Source organism: Sinohyriopsis cumingii, chromosome 6 (assembly GCF_028554795.1).
Source record: "Sinohyriopsis cumingii isolate HCF-2022 chromosome 6, ASM2855479v2, whole genome shotgun sequence".
Lineage (NCBI taxonomy): Eukaryota > Metazoa > Mollusca > Bivalvia > Unionida > Unionidae > Sinohyriopsis > Sinohyriopsis cumingii.
In genome coordinates this window covers 98,940,631-98,961,953 of record NC_142966.1, presented here as the reverse complement: position 1 = coordinate 98,961,953, position 21,323 = coordinate 98,940,631, and the positions used below count along the sequence as shown (strand labels likewise).

At 33.4% G+C, this 21,323-nt stretch overlaps 1 protein-coding gene across 1 annotated transcript in view; it reads left to right on the top strand.

The window, feature by feature from the left end:
- Positions 1 to 18,778, top strand: part of LOC149797538 (uncharacterized) — a 94,612-nt gene extending 75,834 nt beyond the window's left edge. The window contains exons 21-29 of the mRNA XM_089960774.1: positions 1,472 to 1,532; positions 2,456 to 2,514; positions 3,085 to 3,157; positions 3,725 to 3,861; positions 9,245 to 9,334; positions 10,780 to 10,981; positions 14,803 to 14,886; positions 15,369 to 15,458; positions 15,994 to 18,778. Of these exons, the coding sequence (XP_089816900.1) occupies positions 1,472 to 1,532; positions 2,456 to 2,514; positions 3,085 to 3,157; positions 3,725 to 3,861; positions 9,245 to 9,334; positions 10,780 to 10,981; positions 14,803 to 14,886; positions 15,369 to 15,458; positions 15,994 to 16,692 (1,495 nt within the window). The 3' untranslated portion in view covers positions 16,693 to 18,778. The remainder of the gene's footprint in view (positions 1 to 1,471; positions 1,533 to 2,455; positions 2,515 to 3,084; positions 3,158 to 3,724; positions 3,862 to 9,244; positions 9,335 to 10,779; positions 10,982 to 14,802; positions 14,887 to 15,368; positions 15,459 to 15,993) is intronic.
- Positions 18,779 to 21,323: the final 2,545 nt, after the last annotated feature.

The window sequence follows — 21,323 nt, the reverse complement described above, 5'->3', positions numbered from 1 at the left end:
ACACATATGATGAAAAATATTCCTTGAAAATAAATACATTACATGCCTATGTGGGAAGATTTAATGTTCTGATAATTGGATCTATATCGGTTATGGCTCCCGAGATGATTGGGTTTGATTTATTTTGTTTCAGACATGCTGGACCGAACTATGGGTCTTAATTTTACTAGAGTTATCTGCCCAATTTCGTTTGACCCAATTAAATTTCCTGATCCAAGCATCTTTCAACGCTTGTAGAAATTTGCACTCGTACATGTTGTGATATTTTACTTTCTGTTTTTCACGAATTTCAGCGTACCCTTTCTCGTTGAGAAATGGCTCTAGACTTAGGTTCATCTGCGAGAAACACTTATAAATCTAACTCATCCAACTTTTGTTTGAATTATAAACTCATTTTGTAATACAGAGTGATACAACATTTGAAGATGTGTAACATTGAAGATTTGACAGCGAGACCAGACTTCTATTTTTGTTCTCATATGTTCCCTGTTTTTTGAGCTTGACTGAATGCAACATATTCGTGTGAAGTAGTGTCTTTGTCCAAATCATCCAATACAAAATTAAGAATGGAGTCAAGGTCTGAATCTTATTCTGTTGAAGATAATTATTTTCATACAGAATTTCCAAGACCACCTTTTTGTCTTAATTCATACAAAGTGATATCTGATCATGTACCTCGTTGACAAATTTGGTACCTTTAAAACGTATATGTATCTTTTGATATCATGGATTTGAGTAAAAAACAGAAGTATATTACGGAATGTAACTACTACTACATGATTACTTCCGTTGTTAAGGAAATATCTATGACGTATTATTACAAATTAAAGAAAAAACCCTACTGTAATATAATCAGCCGCATTAATTGGTCAGATACACCGAGCAACATATTTTCAAGTAGAGAATATTTATTTTGGTGGTTGGGGGCACGTACGAATTGCTGTCGTCGAAATCTAAAATAGCTGCAATTAGCAGCTGATGATCAGTGGGTTGAGCCCTTCAGTCACCAAGCATACTAACGCGACTACCAACTCCATTCATTCTGAAATTTGTGATATATAATACATTCGCATTTTATTTCATTAGCTTACACCTCAAATCAAAGAATAGGGAAACAGCTTTCCAAATGAACATATGTATTTTGAATTAGTCGGTAATTCATAGGCTGGTATTTTTTGAAATTGCAGACTAATATTCTGCAAACTAATGTCGTGTTTGCTTCTTAACCTCTATGTTTATCTTACATACTGTTCTGCTACAAATGTTTGGAATGCACGAACTACACTGCTTTTAAAATAGCAGGTTCCGTCTTACAGCTTGGAAGTTTCTTCGACTCACTGTATGAGCATTAAGTCACAGTCTCATATAGTGTTCCGTAGGTCTCGTTGGTAGGGATGTATGCATGCACAAAATAATGATAATGGCACTGATACTACAGTTATTATAATTATTATTACTATTATGTTTTCAGTTCAAATGCTTTAAAGTATAAGATGCAAGAGAATAGTATCGACCAGGAAGAAAAAAGAAAGGTATAATGTTTATATCAAAGGCAAAATCTATTTGATACAGATGAGTGTGGTCGCCTACACGATGTCAACTATAAACACTCTAAGTTTTTACATTCTTACTTTTATTTAATATACGTTAATATTGGAGAGACTTGTACATAGGGCAGTAAAGATGGATATATATAATATGGGACAAAAACGAACTTTCCATCTATGTTAAGAAACAGGATTTGCCATGCGTTCTGCCACCAGGACAGCGTGCGAGTAACGTGAAATCTAGATATCGATACTTTATTCAATCACAGGCGTACGTCATTATTTTTTAAAAGACATTATGATAAATTAGAGTGTCGCATATATAAAGAGGGAAATAATATTAGAGAATATGTGGCAATAATTGTATGTCTTTGAGGAAAATAACTTTTTAAAAATTGGATCTAAGTTTTTTCCGAACTGCAGTGACAATAACATTTGAATATTTATGTTCTAAATACAGATCAACACCTGTTAACAATCATAAATATGCATACCTATGTTCTATATGATATTATACTTAAAAACGATGGATACGTTTTAAAATATGTCAATACTGGTGGTGGGAGTTTCGGGTGGGGAATATTTTTTTTTAATGAAACTGAGTTATCAAATGGAACTGTTAATACAACAAAGAACCTGGAAAAAATGTTTCCAGAAAGGACCTGTCAGACATGTTTTGATCATTATTTAAAAAGGTTGCGATAACGTTTAAAATGAATAGAAATTTCATATTTCCAGCGTTTATTTGTACTTTGTAGCAACAAGACACTTGGAAATACATTACTTACATTCCAGTCAAAAAATTTACATCGGAATTGTTTGCCCTCTAGATCATGTTTGATGTCATAATTTTTTATATAAAAGTTTACTGTTAAGTTCTATATGAAACCTTTTTACGTATCTTTCAGTCACAAACATCAAAAAGGACGTCTAAAGCTAACATACCGGTTGGTGACGAAGAGGAATGGTGAGCTCATAAGATATACACGTGGTGCTGTTGTCACTGTATTATCTACAATAGAGTATTTCGGCCGAGTACTTAGACCAAGCCCCTAGACAAAATCTAAACAATAAAAACATACGCTGCGAATGGCTTGCTTGCATTGAAGTCCATACACTTATCTTTGAATCAATTCTAATGAACTGCCAGAATTTGGGAGTGTTCATTTGATATTTGCATCTATTCCCTCCTTGTAATTTGAGAACTCAAGAACAATGGGCATGCATGTTTGTGTGCATCTCAATTTCAAGTAATTGTGACGAGTTCTAGTTGTGTTAAATAAATATATTTTTGGTGTTCTTATGTCATTTGCAGCAAATAAATATTCTAAAATAACTGTGTGTGAAATATTTTGTTATAGGTGTCTTCTTATATAAGACAGAACAATACAATAAAATCCACAAAGCGATGTTTGAAATTTAATTTTGTATAAAAACAAAACCTCTCAGTTGGTTAAAAATGGAACCTAGTAGCTACATACTCGCCTCCTTTGCACAACTTGCGCTTAATTTTGTTTTGTTATGTCTCGAATTGTAGTGGTACAAACGACAAATTGCATGTGGCTGCAAATGCCATCGAGGAAAGTCAAATGTCATCGGAATCAGAAATGGTAAGCATGTACTTTGGTCGAGAGAAACATTCACGAGGCAGTAAATCGACTAGTTCTTTAGAATTACATTTTCTTGTAGTTATGCAACATAGCAGGCTTCAATACAACACAGAGAATACGCAATTAACTATTTACTTGGTTTATATACATCACCAGTTTATTAGAATACTAATTTTAAGAAAAAATATCGAGTGAGATAGCTTCTAAGCTTGACGATATATTTGTTGGTCGTGTTATTCGTTTCTTGCTCTTCTTATTATAGTGCATGCTACAGAAAATATCTATCTATCCTGTGTATTGAATGTATGTGCGCGTGTAGGTGAGTGTGTTTGTATGCTTTTATATATTGACTAGTGTGTTAGAATACGTATGTTTAAACTCTTCTTAAACGAGGATATGAATCTCAGCATGAAGCTAGTACTGATATGAAATTTATTTTGTAGCGAAATCTGAACGGTGGTTTTTGCTTGAAATGTTTGAGCTTACACTCCAATATTTGCAATACATTTTCATCAAAGATTCTGTTTACATTAAAGTCTAACTTGCTTGTGCGTAATGTGGTTCCAGATAGATCAATTCCGTAATCAGAATTCTGAGAGTGCGTCAGGTAGCACAGATCCTGGAGGAAGTAGAATTCTGAGTGATCGGAATAAATCAGGTGATCTGCTAATTCCTGGGAACACAATTTCATTCACAGATAAGAGGTATGTGTGTATGTGTGTGACGTCATTTTAAATTATTGTTAACCAGGACTGCTAGAAGGTTAAACCCTATCTACATATTTAAAATCATCGTGTCAATACTGAAAATAAGAAATGATTTACTTTTGAAGGATATGCATCTGGATGGCATATGTTGTACTTTTCATGAAAGCATACGTTCCATAAAAGTTAGACTAATTCTGTTCTTTGTGGTCAGACTGATTCGTTCTGTTTTATTTATTGACGACATCAATAGGGTTAACATTAAATAGCAACTTTTCAAGACTCATTCCCAAGCACGACATTTATTTAAATTTAATATACTCTCTATAAGGAACTCTTAACAAAATATATGAAGATTCCAAATGGCTTGGTCAGATAACCCCAACTGTGAAGGAACGTCAGGTGGAATACATGTATAAGGTACTAGTAATTTGGCTTTAGTCATAGTATCAGATAAGTGATAACCTCTTTGAGTAAGTTTATGAACTCCGACTGTTAGAGAAATTGAAATGTTCTTAATTCCTGTCTAAAGTCGCAATTCCTTAGGTAGTATGGCTTTTGCTGTATACTGTAGGGTTTTACATAAGTAAAAAATAAGAGTTTAACGAAATGAAAAATGTGTTGTTTCGGCTCATTTGCAATTGTTTTACTTCGTTATTGGTATTAAAAGCACCCCCCATCCCCACCCATATATATATATATATATATATATATATATATATATATATATATATATATATATATATATATATATATATATATATATATATATATATATATATATATATATATATATATGTATATATATATGTATATATATATATGAGAAGATTGTTTTTATCTATTTCTTTTGATAGTTTGTATCAAAGGTTGAAAGGAGACCGTGTTATTCTGACTGAGAAACGTAATATTTTGTAATATCTGATAGGTGAAGTAATATTACTTAAATCATTTACCTAGTTAGTCAAATTATGCTGATGCGATAACACCATTTTTAGTTATGTTTTATAAGGTTATTATTTTAATAATAATAATAATAACAATAACAATAATAATATCTACAATAGTCCTGTTAAAAGAGCATTGTTTCAGAAGAGAAAAGCTAGATATGCTATATTTATATATATATATATATATATATATATATATATATATATATATATATATATATATATATATATGGACCATAATATCTTCATAATCGTATCAAAACGTACAGACAATACCGTATTGAAATGAATTTTTAATTCCAGAATAGAACTTATGGCGTTCCTATTGTGCACTTTTAACTATCTAGAGTTTCTCTGCATTATGCGCTTGATTCAAAGAAATAGTTCAAAATTATTTCACAATATGTGTCTAGACGATTACTATAGTATTATCATGGAAAAACATGACAAATGAATAACAAAGGTGAGGAATATAGGGAAGAAAGTATCATGCCTTGAACATGCGCATAGAAAAAGACCCAAAACATAAACCACACAGAACCTGCACTGAAGAAGATCTAGTCAACATTATTTGATAAATCTTCAACACAGACGGTTACAGTATCACGATTAAATGCCGAATCATACCCACTTTGAATCTTTACTGAATCTTTAAGATTTCATGATTCGACCTGATACACACATTAGCTATTCTAATCCTATTAGAAGAACAAGGATTATTGCATGGTGGGTGCGTGATAAGAAAACAATGTATTAGATTGAGGCGGTTTCACATACAAGGGAAAAAATATATGCCATTGCATTATGTACGTTCTGGAGTATTCTACATTGTAAACATTGAAGCTTAAGTATCTGTACTTCTATCATGTCCTTCAATTCCTCATTCTCACGTGCAAGTCTTGCAAATGTTATAGGTTTTGAACGGATTTTACTTTAAGCAGCATATATGTCGCTGTAGTCATTTACATAAGTCGCACATTTTAGCTTCTGCTATTGATATTGTTTTGAAAACAGAAACACAAAATAAAGTATTTTCCCTTTCCTTTATAAATCTTTTACAGGAAAGGGTTGCATCGGTCGTATTTTTGCCTTGATATTCCTATTAAAGCGTTGAATTGGAGTTTTATTACAAAACGGACGTTACACTGTAAAATTGCAAAGAAGCTAAACCACCCATCTACACCAGTTGAATGTTCTGAGCTGAATAATAGGCTAATCATGTGCTCGTAGAAAACGTTATTGATGCTTGAGAGAAACGTCATGATCAAACAGTGGTACATCAGAAAAGGGTTTTGTTATGAATAAATTCCCTTACGGGTATCAAAACGCAAATGTAAAATAGATCATGAATCCAAGAATAAAGCAGAACACGAAGTAAAAGCCATCCATCCAACAACGAAAGACACATCTGACTCTCCAAAACTGGATAGTTATTCTATCGTATCGATGTCAACAATTTCAGTCATTTTGAAGAAGATTTGAAACTACTGAAGAGTATCATTTCACAGAGTATGAAATTCTTGCGTGATTAATGAAAGACTCTAGTGGTTAGCTATCAACTTTGGTAATTGCAATATTGCAAAATGCTCAAGGACACAGTATAGATAATAATTACTGCAAATCATCTTTTTAATAGAAACTGACAATTAAAAGCAGGTAGACATTAGCGCTGGAAATAAATATATTGATAAGTATCATTTATAAGAGTGAGTGTTCATGGTTTAGACACGTCTGATAGACACCAATGAGAACCTAAGCTGTTAGCAAACGTTTCCAGACGAGCGTTGATCAATATTTACTGTATCGACGTTTCTAATAATTTATTTATCCAGCTCCTACTAAAGCAAACGGTGCTGGAACATCTGGACATATATATATATATATATATATATATATATATATATATATATATATATATATATATATATATATATATATATATATATATATATATATATATATATATATATATATACCTAACAACAATTAATTTGTTTTGTTAGGTGTCCCAAAAGGAACTAGAATTAGTGAGACTCTATTATTGTAAGGTGGACCTCCGTTCTCATATAAAAAAACCAGATTGCTGTCAATATTTATTGATCAATGTGTCTAAAGTAACTGCATCTTTTACAGAATAACTGTAGCACCGAAGCCTGCAAATTTATAAATATGTATGGAAGAAAGACATGACATAAATTACAAAATATTATAGAAAACTACACGAAAATTGATTTTATAAAGAACATCTAAGGGAGCGGCAGTTATGTACAGTATTTATTGTAATCACCATATATAATAATTAATGGCTAGGAGGCACATCTAGGTATGTCGATGTGAACTAGGATTCAGTTTTGTTCTGGATTAACCTGACCTGTACGATTGGGAAGAATAAACTCGAGAATAGATTGTTAATCATACTAAAGAAGCTGCATATTGGAAACTCACAAGCCATATCCTTGCGCTATTTTAATTGATGCTTTTATGATCTACTGATGCCTGCTGTAAATCCTTATTTAACCATCAAATAAGACAGATAAGTTGCAAATAAGAAGTAGTTCGGGATTTTACTGCAAGTTATGAAAACAAATTAATCCAGGAATATTAGCAGTGTCAATGAAATTCTTGAAGAACTTAACAACTGGAAAACAGTGAATTCCAAGGAGCGAAACGTAAGTTGTCCATGTTATGCAAAATAATCATCCAGGTTGTGAGCATTGCAGTCTCTTAACATTTTACCGCTAAAGTTGCCATTATCATTTAGTATCAACATTGTTTGAAATAATGACGCTACTTAACTTTCCAGGAGAGATTTAAATTTATATCCTTCCTAAGGAAGAAGACAATGGAATCTCGTTCGTACAATTTAGCTTTACTACCGTTCTTATTTGTGTGGTTCGCTTTCTCTGTTTCTTTTTTCTCTTGTTGTAAACCTTTTTTTGCAGGGCAAAGAACTATTTTAGGAAAATGTGCTATTAATATTGTGCACTATTTATACCAATTAAGCTAATCTGACTGGAAATATCAATGGGTTCTCCAAATGTTAACCAGATTCAAAATGTTAAATGTTATGCGAACTCTCATTCCATGTAATTTCATTACCTCTGTGAAAATATTAAAATATGCCAGTCGATACAGATCACACAGTTCGTTGAAGACAGTCTGATTTCACATTTAGATGTAAATATCCATGTAGTGAAAACAAACTGTTGAAGATAATTCTCGTATATTATATGATAAAGGAAGCTACGAAGCAGTTGCAAACTAGATGTGACTTTGCACATTCGATCTTGAACCGCATTTATATCCTCGTACTAAAATAACATAAGCAAACGAAAAAAGCAAACAAACGTATATACTGATAAAAGCGCATACAAGTGAATACCATGAAATACGATTCATGTTGTTCAGGAAGATCTTCATTAATAAATCACACCATAATAAGCTCCAGCGTTTACAGGACTACATGAATTTTGAAGATAACTAATTACGAATTCTCTGGTGACGATCAATCAATCAGTTAATCAATTTATAGCATTGTAGAGAAACACTTTCTTTGACGTAAGTTAAGGCTGTCTAGTTTTGAACAGTGCATTTAGCATGAACATGTGCCTCCGCGCAGCACTAGCCTAATTATAATTCCATGCAGAGAATGTTTGCTTGACACCATGAATGTATAACGATACTATATATAAATGCATGGCTTTATTGCTAAAAGATATAGGTAGTCTATGAATTTGATTTCTTAAATACCCAGAATTGGATCACTGATAGCGCAAAATTTCTCTTTGAGTAGAAATCTTTCATCAAGTTATACATTTCGTTGATGCTTGTTTGAAAATGCAAACAAAACCAGATTGAAAGAAGATAGCTTGGAACTACCCCAACTGGATAATTTTTGCGATTACTGAAGATCAGTTTATTCTACTTCTAACTGTCTTCGTATTTCTCTACAACTAGCAAGAGAAGAATTATAATCTGCAGTAGAATTATCATTATGGTGGAAATACTGTTTCCACTGAACATGTAATTAGATATCCTATAGTTAACCACATTTTTGACACTATATAATTGTACTCTATGATGTGCTCTCCTTTAAAGTTGTATTTTGTTTCGTTATGTCTTATACCTGCTGTTTCGTTAATTGGTACCAAAGTTATTAAAAATCTCTGATATGTCTTTGACCGTAAAGTTTTATAGAATCTCATTAACTCTGTATTTAATATTACGTGGAATAAAACAAATTAAGTTGACATTATCAACTTTTAAATTGTTTAAATTTTGAAAGACAACTCTTTGCAGCAGATAATAATAATAATAATAATAATAATAATAATAATAATAATAATAATAATAATAATAATAAAAATTTGTCTGACACACAAGAATGATTTGTTCACAAGACAAGAACTCGATGTCATAAATATGGATTTCAGTGAGGAGAGAAGGAGGTACGAACAAGAGTTGCAAAGAAACAAGGAGAAAATCAGACAACTAGAGGAAGAAAAAAACGAGCTATTGATGAGGTTTGTTTTTGAATAATTAGTAATAAGGTGTAATACCTACGAACCGTAATTTCTTCAGACATATTTAAATGGATTTTTAGAGGCAACACATTGTTATAAAATATTTCCATAAAATGTTATTGCATCTGTTGTGCTCATGCAATTGTCAGACATGTCTCTGAACTTTGGGTATCCTTTGAAGAGATATGTTGAAATTATGTAACACGTTGGCCTTAAGAAACTTCCTTTATTTATGACATGGAAAAACATTTGTTACTTTGCATGCTAAAGGAAGACAACGATTGACGGAATGAAACAAGTAGGTCACAGAACATTTTTATGTGCACCAAATAAAATCAGTTTTCTCTTGTTCTTCTGACCCAGTCTTCATTACAAAATGGTACATTACCATACTTAAATCTGAAGAAAAAAACCTCTTTGATTTCTTAAATCGATCTTAAAGATTCATTTATTCGATTGTGAACAAGATTCCAACTTTCTAATCGTAATAGAAATTGGTTAAGCTATTAATCCTATTTTTAGCAAAATTTAACCGGCCTGTTTTGCACGCAGCTCAGCCGCTATGAAAGAAGATAGATACATACATTTTGATTTGGTTTCTAACCAACTTATCTTAAGCTTAAAATTTTATTTTTGTATCAAAATCGATTGCTGTCAAATTGAAACGATATTTATTGCTACCAGTTCTGATTAAAAGGTTTAATGTTCTGTTTCTAATATATTAGACACTCATCCAGGTTTACTAACAGTGGCTTCATTAGTACACCTCCATTAAATTTGACATCATATAATCTGTGCTCGGTAAGACTTTCTATTTAAAGGAATGGAATAGATTCAACTACATGACGGAAAACAAGGGAAATATTTTCTACAAGAACATGCTACACTGTGGCCATGGAAAACTAAATTATCTGCATTTCTATATTTTCTCTTTCTTCGCCATTTTCACCTACAGGCTACGCAAATGATACACGTTTGAGTGGGTGGTATTCTGAGTACTGTATGAGGTCATACCACATTAGAATTATAAATGACTAGAAGGGTAATCTCCATTAGTCACGCAATCTGTCTGATACTTATGATACTTAGTTCGAGTTTGTTTCCAAAAACATAGATGATGGTTTCCTTAAGATGTCAGATCTAATATTATGCTGGACAAAGGGAATATCTAGAGTCTTTTTGCTAATCGTGGTAATACGAATAACATATATAGTGATTTGTTACATTATGATAATTCGCTGACCATCATAATGAAACTAGGATACAGACTATTTTGAAAATGGCTTATGTGAACTATTAACCTATTTGTTTCTTGTTAAAGTTATTTTTTTGAGAAGGCCCTTTAAATCAGGTGCCTAGTCAAGAATTTGCCTGCGATCTCGTGATTGACAAGAAATAAGAGTGAATCTAATTTCTTGCTTTAATTTAAATTTTATCCAAGTAAGACTCAGTTCTCAAGCTGCGGCTATAATGACCTACAACAACCCAAATATTACGGACTTAAGTGACCAGAATAGGCCTACAAAAATTTCAGAGCGATACTCTGAGCTTTACGACAACCAGTGGACGGATGCTTTCGAGAATCTTCAGACCAAACATGACCTTTCGGATAAAGAAGCTATACAGTTTCTTCTTGATGTACTGTATGTAAGTGTAAATATTATTATCATAGCTGAAACATGTATATCCACATCAACAATATATATTACATTTACACAGAACGTACATCCGTCCATTCCTATTTGCACCAATCTAAGCATAACAACAAGTATAAAGTTACTATTTGTAACAAGAACGTTTGCAATATAGTTAATGTTCAAGTCTAAGAATGGACGGGCTAATCTACTAAAAGGAAACGTTGATACTTGTTTGTTCGATGGAACTTGTGTCAGGTCTTTTTATGCTAATTGTTGAGTTCTGTTGCTGTTGCACATTTGTGCATTAATTGAACACGACTGATTTAGCGGATTTATTCGATTATTCAGATACTGAGACCGGATTGTATTGCAGTGTATTTCAGTTAATCTATAGACTCCTTAGTAAAAGAGTAAATGCAGGAAACAAAGCCACAAACAAGCGATAAACGATTTGTTTCAGAAAAGTATTTGTGGAATTGCTGTCATCACAAAGAACACCATGACCAAACGTCTTAACCACACCACAACATTCAATTTCGACCACACATCGTTTGAACTAGTCCAAACCACACTCACACTGGAGCAAAGGTCAGTCCATTTTTTTCTGCCTATACTGCCTTCCTCCAAGTAGAAAAAACAAGCTGACTGAATCTATCTCTGAGGAGCAGTTTCCGAATCTCCTGGAGTATGGAAATTCGATAGGTGGCAACCTGATTATTCTTGGAGATTTCAACTTTCACTTTGACTGTCCCGGAAACCCAAGAACATCAAAACATCCAAACTCCTAGATTCCGTAATGTTTTCAACCTCAAACAGTAAGTTAACCAACCCACCCATAAACATGGTCACATTTTTGACTGGATTCTTCATAGACCTGATGATAACATTCTACGTTCCTCCCTGTTATTCCATGAACTTGCATCAGATCACCTCTGCATTATATGCCATCATGACGTATCAGTCCCTAACCCTCCACCTGTGTCTGCTACTAAGAGAAACCTCCGTATGATAAATAGAACCAAACTAATGCATGACATCCAAGAAAACCCAGCAACCTGCTTACCTCCTACAGCAGAACAACTCGATAACTGCCTGCGTTCATTGCTCGACAGACATGCCCCAGCTACCAAGTGCAGAGTATCAGTTCAAAAGTGTTCTCCATGGTAGACCATTGTCAGGGTCCAGCTTCGCAATGCTAAAAGAGGCCGCCGTAAAGCTGAGAGGCTTTGGCTTTCAGCCAGACTCACTATTCATAAGCAAATCTATGAAGCCACTAAGAAGAATGTCACGTATAGCCCATGCAGCGAAATCGGCCCACTACACTACTAAGATCATGGAAAGTTCCAGCTGCAAAGAGCTCTTCGAGATTACTAACAAGCTAATGTCAAGGATCAAATCTACACCACTTCCATCTACCTTCTCTGCAGTTAACCTTCCGGACATGTTTGCAAATTTCTTCCGTGACAAAGTACAAACCATTAGAGATAAGCTTGACACTACAATTTCAATTGACTCGTCATCACCATACATTTGGGATACAGAATTTGAGCGGCAACCATTAGCAGCATTTGAACCTGTCTCTATGGATTTCGTACGTACAATCGTGATGAAGAGTGCACCAAAGTTATGTGAACTTGATCCAATTCCAACATCACTGCTGCTTGAGTGCTTAGATCCAGTATTGCCTTCACCAACTGATGTTATTAATACCTCTCTCTCATCAGGGGAATTCCAATCATTTTTCAAAACCTCCATTGTAAAGCCTCTGCTGAAGAAACCAACACTAGACCGTAACCATTTAAAGAACTACCGCCCCGTTTCTAATCTCCCTTTCATATAAAAATATCTTAGAAAATGTTGTTCTATCCCAGCTTGTATCTGATCTGAATTCAAACAGTCTTATTAGCAATGTACAATCTGCATATCGTCCTTGCCACAGTACTGAAACTGCTCTTCTAAAAGTAGTTGATGACATTCTCTCTGCTTTGGATAGCGGAAAGATTACAGTCCTCACCCTCCTTGATTTGTCTGCAGCATTTGACACAATAGACCATGATATATCACTTCACCGTCTCCAGCATGTATTTGACATTCATGATACAGCCTTGCTGTGGTTCAAGTCCTACTTGGTCAAAAGGACACAAATTGTGTCTGCAAATGTAATACACTCCAGCCTATTTGATCTATGTTGTGGTGTTCCACAGGGTTCTGTTCTTGGATATGTTCTCTTCATTCTATACACTCAGCCTCTGTCAAGTGTCATAGATCATCATCTAGTGTCTCACCAACTGTACGCTGATGACACCCAAATATACAAATCTAGCTACCCAACTGAAGCTGATGCTACCATCCAAGGTGTAGAGAGGTGCATTTCTGATGTGAAATCATGGATGACGTGTAACAAGCTGCAGATGAATGATGATAAAACTGAGGCCATTCTGATCACAACACAAAGACTTTCTCATTCACATCCTTTACCTCAAAAAATAAATATCAGCAACACCAGCATTAAATTCACACAATCAGTACGAAACCTAGGTGTTACTCTGGAAAGTACTCTCACTTTGCACCAACATGTCATGAACATATGCAGGTTGCAAATCTTGAGCTGAGACACATCAGCTCAATTCGCAAATATCTTTCAGTTGATACCACTAAAACACTTGTTCATTAGTACTTTTTAGACTGGACTATTGTAACTCAGTTCTGTCTGGTTCATCTCAATATCTACTCTAGAGACTTCAAAACGTTCAAAACACAGCTGCTCAGATCATTCTTAGAGTACCACAATCAGAGCACACCTCCCCGTTGCTCTGTACCCTACACTGGCTATCCATTCGATCCAGAATCAAACACAAAATTTGTTCTCTGTGCTATGTTTCACTGTTGGACTCTAGTCCAACATACCTATCCGACCTCACCCATGTGTACACACCAGCAAGATACTTACGCTCCTCTTCTGACAATCGTATACTCATTATTCCCCCTATGAAAACAAAGTCATATGGACAGCGTTCTTTTGCATACTAGGGCCCAGCAATGTGGAGTGAATTGCCCACTGAACTTAGACACAAAGACACAGTGATCCCATTTAAGAGTGCTCTCAAAATTCACTTATTTCGACTGCAAGAAGAAACTTAAAGACCTAATAATGTTTCCTACCTTAAATATTCTCAGCATGTTTTTTATGTTTTCTAATTTCTTGATGTTTGTTTTCGTAATCATATCATTATATGTTTTTTTATGTTATAGATGTTGTCTAATGTTGTAAAGCACGTAGATCTTCTAAAGATATGACAATATACAAATACCTCATTATTATTATTATTATTATTATTATTATTATTATTATTATTATTATTATTTGTGGGAAAATATTTATTTGAATCAACACAAAGAAATCTGCCCATGCAATCAATTATTTTTACGCAGCAAGCAGCTAAGTGATTGACATTAATAACCAGGCCTTGCGTGTTTGTCATCATCTATGAGTAGTCAGCTGTAGTCCAATCAAGAAAAACCTTTTATATTTTTTTCGAAATTAACTTTCGTACGAATCAAGATAATATATTTTTCATTTGAAAACAAGATATTGCATCCTAAATATCTATTGTATTCAGTGATCACTGCTTTTTTGGATCTTAAAGTTGCCACGAACAATACATATAGTATAAAACTGTCGTAATTGTTGTTGTAAAAACTGTTTAGTGACTTTTCATAGCAGGCGTGTATAGAATTAATGTTGCGAAAACATAATTAATTTATTATGATTCCTAAATTGAAAAGTGACAACAGTATTACTTATAATATTTATGATCTCTTTTCTGACAGACTTCATTTGACGTGTGCAAAGAGGCTAGAAAACTAAGAGAGGATGTTTTAAATGCTCTTAAAATATATATCGGTGTTGGTGGGGTACGTCCACTTAAATTGTTTCTAAATATCAAATATTGTGATGATTAGAGTAATCACTCATTGAGATTTTGATTCTAAGCCGACTCCATTTTATTATGTGCATGCATATATCTTTGCTCGTAGTTTGCGATGTTTTGTGATTTACGTTCGAGTATGCTATTAACATTTAACATATAATACTTCCAAATGTCCAAGGAAAAACGTGCTGAGGTGGGAATCGACCTCCTATCTTCTTAACAATAGCTGGGCGCTTTAGCAGTGAAGCTATCCAAGCTAATACAACTGACGTAATGTTTCAAAAGCCAGGTTTGAAACCAAATTTTAGTATATGATATGAAATGTCAAGGATGATATGTTGGATGGTTAATTTTGTGTCTTTTCTTTGCATTGTTGAAGACAAAGTTGTAAAAAATAATCACTGTATACTGTTTTGTTTGATATCTAGTTCAATAAATAGCTTCTATTATTTGATACACTTTTAGGATGATCAAGATGTGACGATACAAGAGGTGATGAGAACGTTGAAAGGTACAAGGAGGAACATTAAGGAAATGCAGAAAACATTTAAGGAGGTGATGATTGTCATACAAAAGTAGCCACTTTTAATAAGAAAGAACAATGATATAAAAGAGATAATGGCTGCTGTGTAGGTTTAAACGTGCAGAGAGCAAAATAATCAGCTATGAAAAATTGGTTGTCTTGCTGCAATTGTTATTTTCCGACAAATTAGGTGGAATATTTTGTTTTGTACTTTTTTAAAGAGATATTTATATTGCATGATGTGGAAGTATGTACATGTATATATCTGATCCAGAAAATATCTGCTGAACGGAAACCCACTTACGAATACGTGTTTGATCCATTCTTTTGAAAACTATTGTCAGCTGAAACGTATGAGTAAACCCTCACTTACACCAAACTTGTATATTTTGCGCAAGCAGTGAAGGTTTCGAACATAACACTTCTTAAATATTGCCATTGTTAAGAACTAAAAAGTTAACAATATTGGCCACAGTACACTAAAAATAAACACAAATAGCATGACATGTAACAAAAGTCCTTCAAATTCGTTTTTGAAGTAATGTTTCGGTTAAATATTTTTCGTAGAATGCGGAGAAAAGGTTAGTCACAGAGACGAGCGACAAGAAAAGGCTCCAGGACATCAGATTTTATATGGATGAATGTGTAGAAATATGCCTTTTGATGAATATCCAAGAACCACCCTTGGAATTATACAGATTCACACCATTATCTGGCGCGCCATTCGATTTGTCTGTCTTTAGATCGTACACCAAATCTGGGAATTTAATTGAATACATAGTATGGCCGGCTGTTTATTTATATCAGGATGGACCCCTTCTATGCAAAGGCGTCGCACAGGGTAAGCACATCTCGTTTAATGTAGAAGCACTGACGAGCACAAAAGATGATGCAAATGAGAAAGAATTGACCCAAAAAGTCATTGGACAACAGACATATCCGAAAGAAAAATCTATGCATGTGCGAGTTCTAAATGACATAAATGGGAACATTGAGAAGCACACGGGAACATGCAAAGGATCATCATCTTCAACAGATTTAGAAATAGAAAATAATTTGAATCAAACACAGAGAGAAACTGAAAAGCAGTATGACAAACCTAACAGTTCGCAATATACGGATACTTTAAGAAACGACGAAACTACGCAACTGACTATGACCACATCAGAGCATTCGGCAAAGACAGTGCAGCAAGAAAATATCGAAAAACATCAAATAATGCCTAGTGGAAAGGAAACTATAACTGAAGAAAGTACATATTTATAAAATGTGTTTACTGGCAAAATTGTGTAGCTTTGAAATAATATTAAAGGAATACAAGTATAATGTAATTCATAATTCTACGACTTTAAATGCTAGATGCATTGACATGATGCATTTGGGTTTAACATACTACATACATGCAGTAAAAGTCTAAGGTGAAATATGTCTTTTGTTATTATTTTTTTGATTGATTTTCATCTACTAATCGAGTTTGATTTTGAAATCGCCTATGGTTTACCATGAAGCCACATCGGCATAATTGCATTGCAATCTACATTACGTTACTAGGGTACATCCTGAACACTTTTAAAACTTATTTAAATAAGAGCTGGCCATGTGATTTTATTTTAGAACTTTTATGGTCATATATATGTAAATCGTTTGCTCACTTATTATATACTTACGATTTTTCACCAAGATCATTAGGCTTTAGTGGGGAGGAAACATTGCAAATGAATTATCGCAGTGAATGCAGATTTTATATATTGCTATTGAAAGAAGTTAAGTTTACTACAAATGGACATGACTGAAGGAGAATATACATAATCTCCGAAAATTAAATGATATGATCGCAAATTAATGACAAATCACTGTAAATAAATTGAAAATTGAAAAAAATGAACAAAAATGAAACAATGATAATAAAGCTGAACTTAGTACATCCGAAGATGACGTTAAAAGGACATAAACAATATAATATTACAGAAAATAAAACTGTATGCGCAACCTATCAGTATTTTAAAAGGACTTACTGTGTTATTATGAGGTGGAATATCAACACGAGTAAACTATCATATAATTTACTTGACTATGTAGTGACCATTTGACACAGCAGAGATGTCAGTTTTAAAATGTTTTTGTGGTAGAAGACTGAAAAATAACAATAATTTTGCGTGTAAATTATGTCCAACTAAAGTCTATTCAGATACCATTTTCCACTTGTTTTCGGCACAAACTTCTATTATAAAACAAATTTAAAAAGTACCCTTTTACCTCCTTACTTTCTGTCAAATTACAAATTTAAAAACAAATATATGGACAAAACATATAAGCAAAAACATTGGGAAAGAAGTATTTTTTGGGGTCGAAGATACAGGTCCATTGCTTAGTAACTTGAAACATATTTTCATGAAAGCAAACATAAGTGGGGCAGGTATTCCCTAAGAAAAAAAAATAAAAGAAGATTCCCAGAGGAGGTATAGTCAGTTTTCTATTCTCTTATTTAAGTTATACTTGCAGAATAACTTTTCATAAATGTCCACTATTAAAAGTAAATCTTAATTAGTTGTACAAACGACATATCTTCTATACCTTTGTATTCACTGTCCTCGGTTTCTGTAATTTTCGCTCATTGTGATTCATTTGTAGCAGATGGCCCTGCTATCTTGAAATCGGATAATTATGTTATTAGTTTAGATGTTTAATCATGATATTTTAACTATAGCAAATGAAGTAAACAAATTATTTTGCCTACAAAACGTACTTATTATACTGTCTTCTGGAAGAAATAGACCATGAACTGATGGAAAACTTAAAACTATTATGAATTACCCTTGCAACGTATTTAATTTTGTTAGCTGAATTGAACTTGAGGTGGCTCCAAACGAAATGCATATGGATGCCACTCATATTTATGTTGCTAAACCTTTCCGATACCGTTTGGGATAGACACATCAAATATTGATATGTTGCAGTAAAATAACCTTATATATCGAACAAATTTAAAATATATTTACCCATTACAGAGGGCAAGGGTAGCTGGTCGGATGGTAGGGATGGGATTCGAATAATAAGTGGATGGGTAACTAAGTAATGACGTAGAAAACACTTTAATATACACATTACTCGCATTTGATGTATTGAAACTAAGATCAGCTATGCATATGGATGTACATATACGTCTGATCACATTGGAAATATATATCAAAATATATATGCTTTATTTTATACATATGTGTATACAAATTGCTTCGTTGTTATGAAGAATTTTCACAAAAACTTTCTTATTATAGTAATGTATTTTTTATATATATGCTATAATGATAATAAATAATAAATAATAATAATAAATCATATGATAAAACGAAAACTGTCTTGATACTTTTTGCACAAATGGCATCTGCCTATGGAAGAGGGTATCCCAAGTACAATTTAATATTTATCATTTTTATGCTAATGACATCTATCTCACATTACACATCTACTTTTTTACGGTTACATTTTTCTTGCTTATAATGTTAATTTTGTGTAAATTGTGACATTAGTCATCTTGAAACAAAAGACAGTTATCACTGATTCTGAAGATCATGATCATTACAATCTGTAGAAAACGTTGCAATATACAGTGTTTACTTTGCGTTTAAAGGCTTATTTTCGTTATATAAACTAGTTGACTGTATATTTCGTTAAACATGAATGTACTTTAAACACAGAAATATCTATTTGACGTAACTCTGATAAAGTTTCAAAGGTTACGTATGATGATTTCAATTTCATTTTCATCCCTGGTTCATTTCATTTATGCAGTTAAAAGGTTGGTCCTTGTCATGGTCCTTGAGTACTAACAATGATGGTTGTAGATGCCACAGCTGCTGTGCAGTTTTATATTTCTTATCAAAAGCTCTTGCTAGAGAAGGGTCTAGGATCGAAGTACTTTATTATCTCTGATTTTGAGTGTCAATAGTAAATGTAATTGCTATCGAAGTATACAAAATGTAGAACTACAAGAAACTGCAAAGAAATGAAGCAATGTATGTGTTTTATTATATTTTAGAAAACTTATACTTTTCATCTTAATACATAAAAAGTATTAAGCAAGAATACGAGTTGGAAAACATTAAGTATAAAATTTTACTGAATGATTTGAGAATTAATATGGTCGAATAAATATAACTGAGATGCATTTATACAATTTTCAACCAGCTTTTTTCTACTCGGCTTATACTATTATGCTATCCCCCTTACTAAAAACATACCACCGCAAGCATCATATATAGTGGGCTGTGGTTACGTGTAATAAATTAATGGATTTGGGAATACTATTTCCAGTACTCCGAAAATGTATATCACTCTTGAAGTTACCAGGTTATACCGTTCGATTGATTTTCTCCATCCATAACTTCATCCACTAAACCATGAGTGCATATAACTTCACCAAAATCAAATAGTTTAAGTGAAAGTGAAACGCATGTTGTCTTTGATGAAACAGCTTAACATGTCTAAGGAATCAATTAATGAAGTAGAGCGGTTTAATCACAGACCATTTTGTATATTAGTATATTTCTTTTCTTAGCTTTGTTTTCCGATGTAAAAGCCAATTCTTTCCCTCATCCCCGGGAAAAAATGATGTCTGATTCATTCCTCTTCTAGTAATTTCTTTCCCCCACAATAAGTTAGGTTTTACTTCTTGTTATTTCTTCACGACCCACCCCGACGACCAGTTAGTTTCCTTTAACTAATAGACTCTTTTTGTTGATTGATTGATATATTTTATTTTAACGGCGCATCAGCACTGTAAGGCTATTTAGCGCCAAACAAAATGTTATATTTACAATCTTTTAAAAATTATATAAAGTCTCATATCGACCAGCGATATGAAAACAAATAGTTGAAATTAAAACGGTAAGATGGTAACGGTGCAAAATGAAGCCTCCCGATCAACGGGGGATGTAAATGTTGTATGTTAATGAAAAATAATGAAAAGGTATTAAAAAGGGACGGTATATATATTGCATAAAACTGCACAAGGTGATAGCATAAAAGTTAGAGCTTAAAGTAAATATTCACATCTTTCAGGAACTCTATAATACAAGTCATATTTATAGTATCAAAAAGTTCTTTCATGTCATGCACAATGTAATACTGATCGCGCGTAGGTTGCAAGTCAAAACACTCTATCATAAAGTGCTTGACAGTGAATGGTTCATTGCAAGAAACGCACTCTAGTGGGTCTTCACCTTTTAGTATGTGGGAGTGGGTGATATAAGTATGACCAATTCGGATTCTTGCAATGACTACCTCCTCCCTACGCATGGTTCTATAGGAAGGAGTCCATTCTTCTAGAGTTGGCTTGATTGCATGAAGTTTGTTATTCACGGCATCATTCCATGATGCCTGCCACTTCTGACGAAATGACTTTCTGATACTAGTTTTAAAATCAGTATACGGTTTTTTAAAATAAGATGGTTGTTAAGTCAGGGCCATTTTAGTAGCGCGATCCGCTTTTTCGTTACCTTTAATACCAATATGGCTAGGTAACTAACAGTATATTATATCGTGGGAGACACTCAGCTCGGTATTTTTGACGAGTATGTTTTTCAATAATGGATTCTCCAGTTTTCTATTGTGTAGTGACTGAAGTACTGATAGTGAGTCGGAGAAGATGATGCTGTTTAAAATACGTTTGCTTTCTATATGTTGCAGAGCAAGGTCTATTGCTCTGATTTCGGCTGAAAAAATTGATGTTCCATTTGGTAAGCGAACTTGCGTTGTTTGATTTCCACAAACGAAGGCTGCAGGAGCCTTTCCCTCATCCTTTGATCCGTCGGTATAAATTCTTGTGTAGTTTTTAAATGTGGTGTGGAGCTCTTGATAACAGTTGTGGAAGACGGAGGGGTTTGTCTCAGATTTTTTCG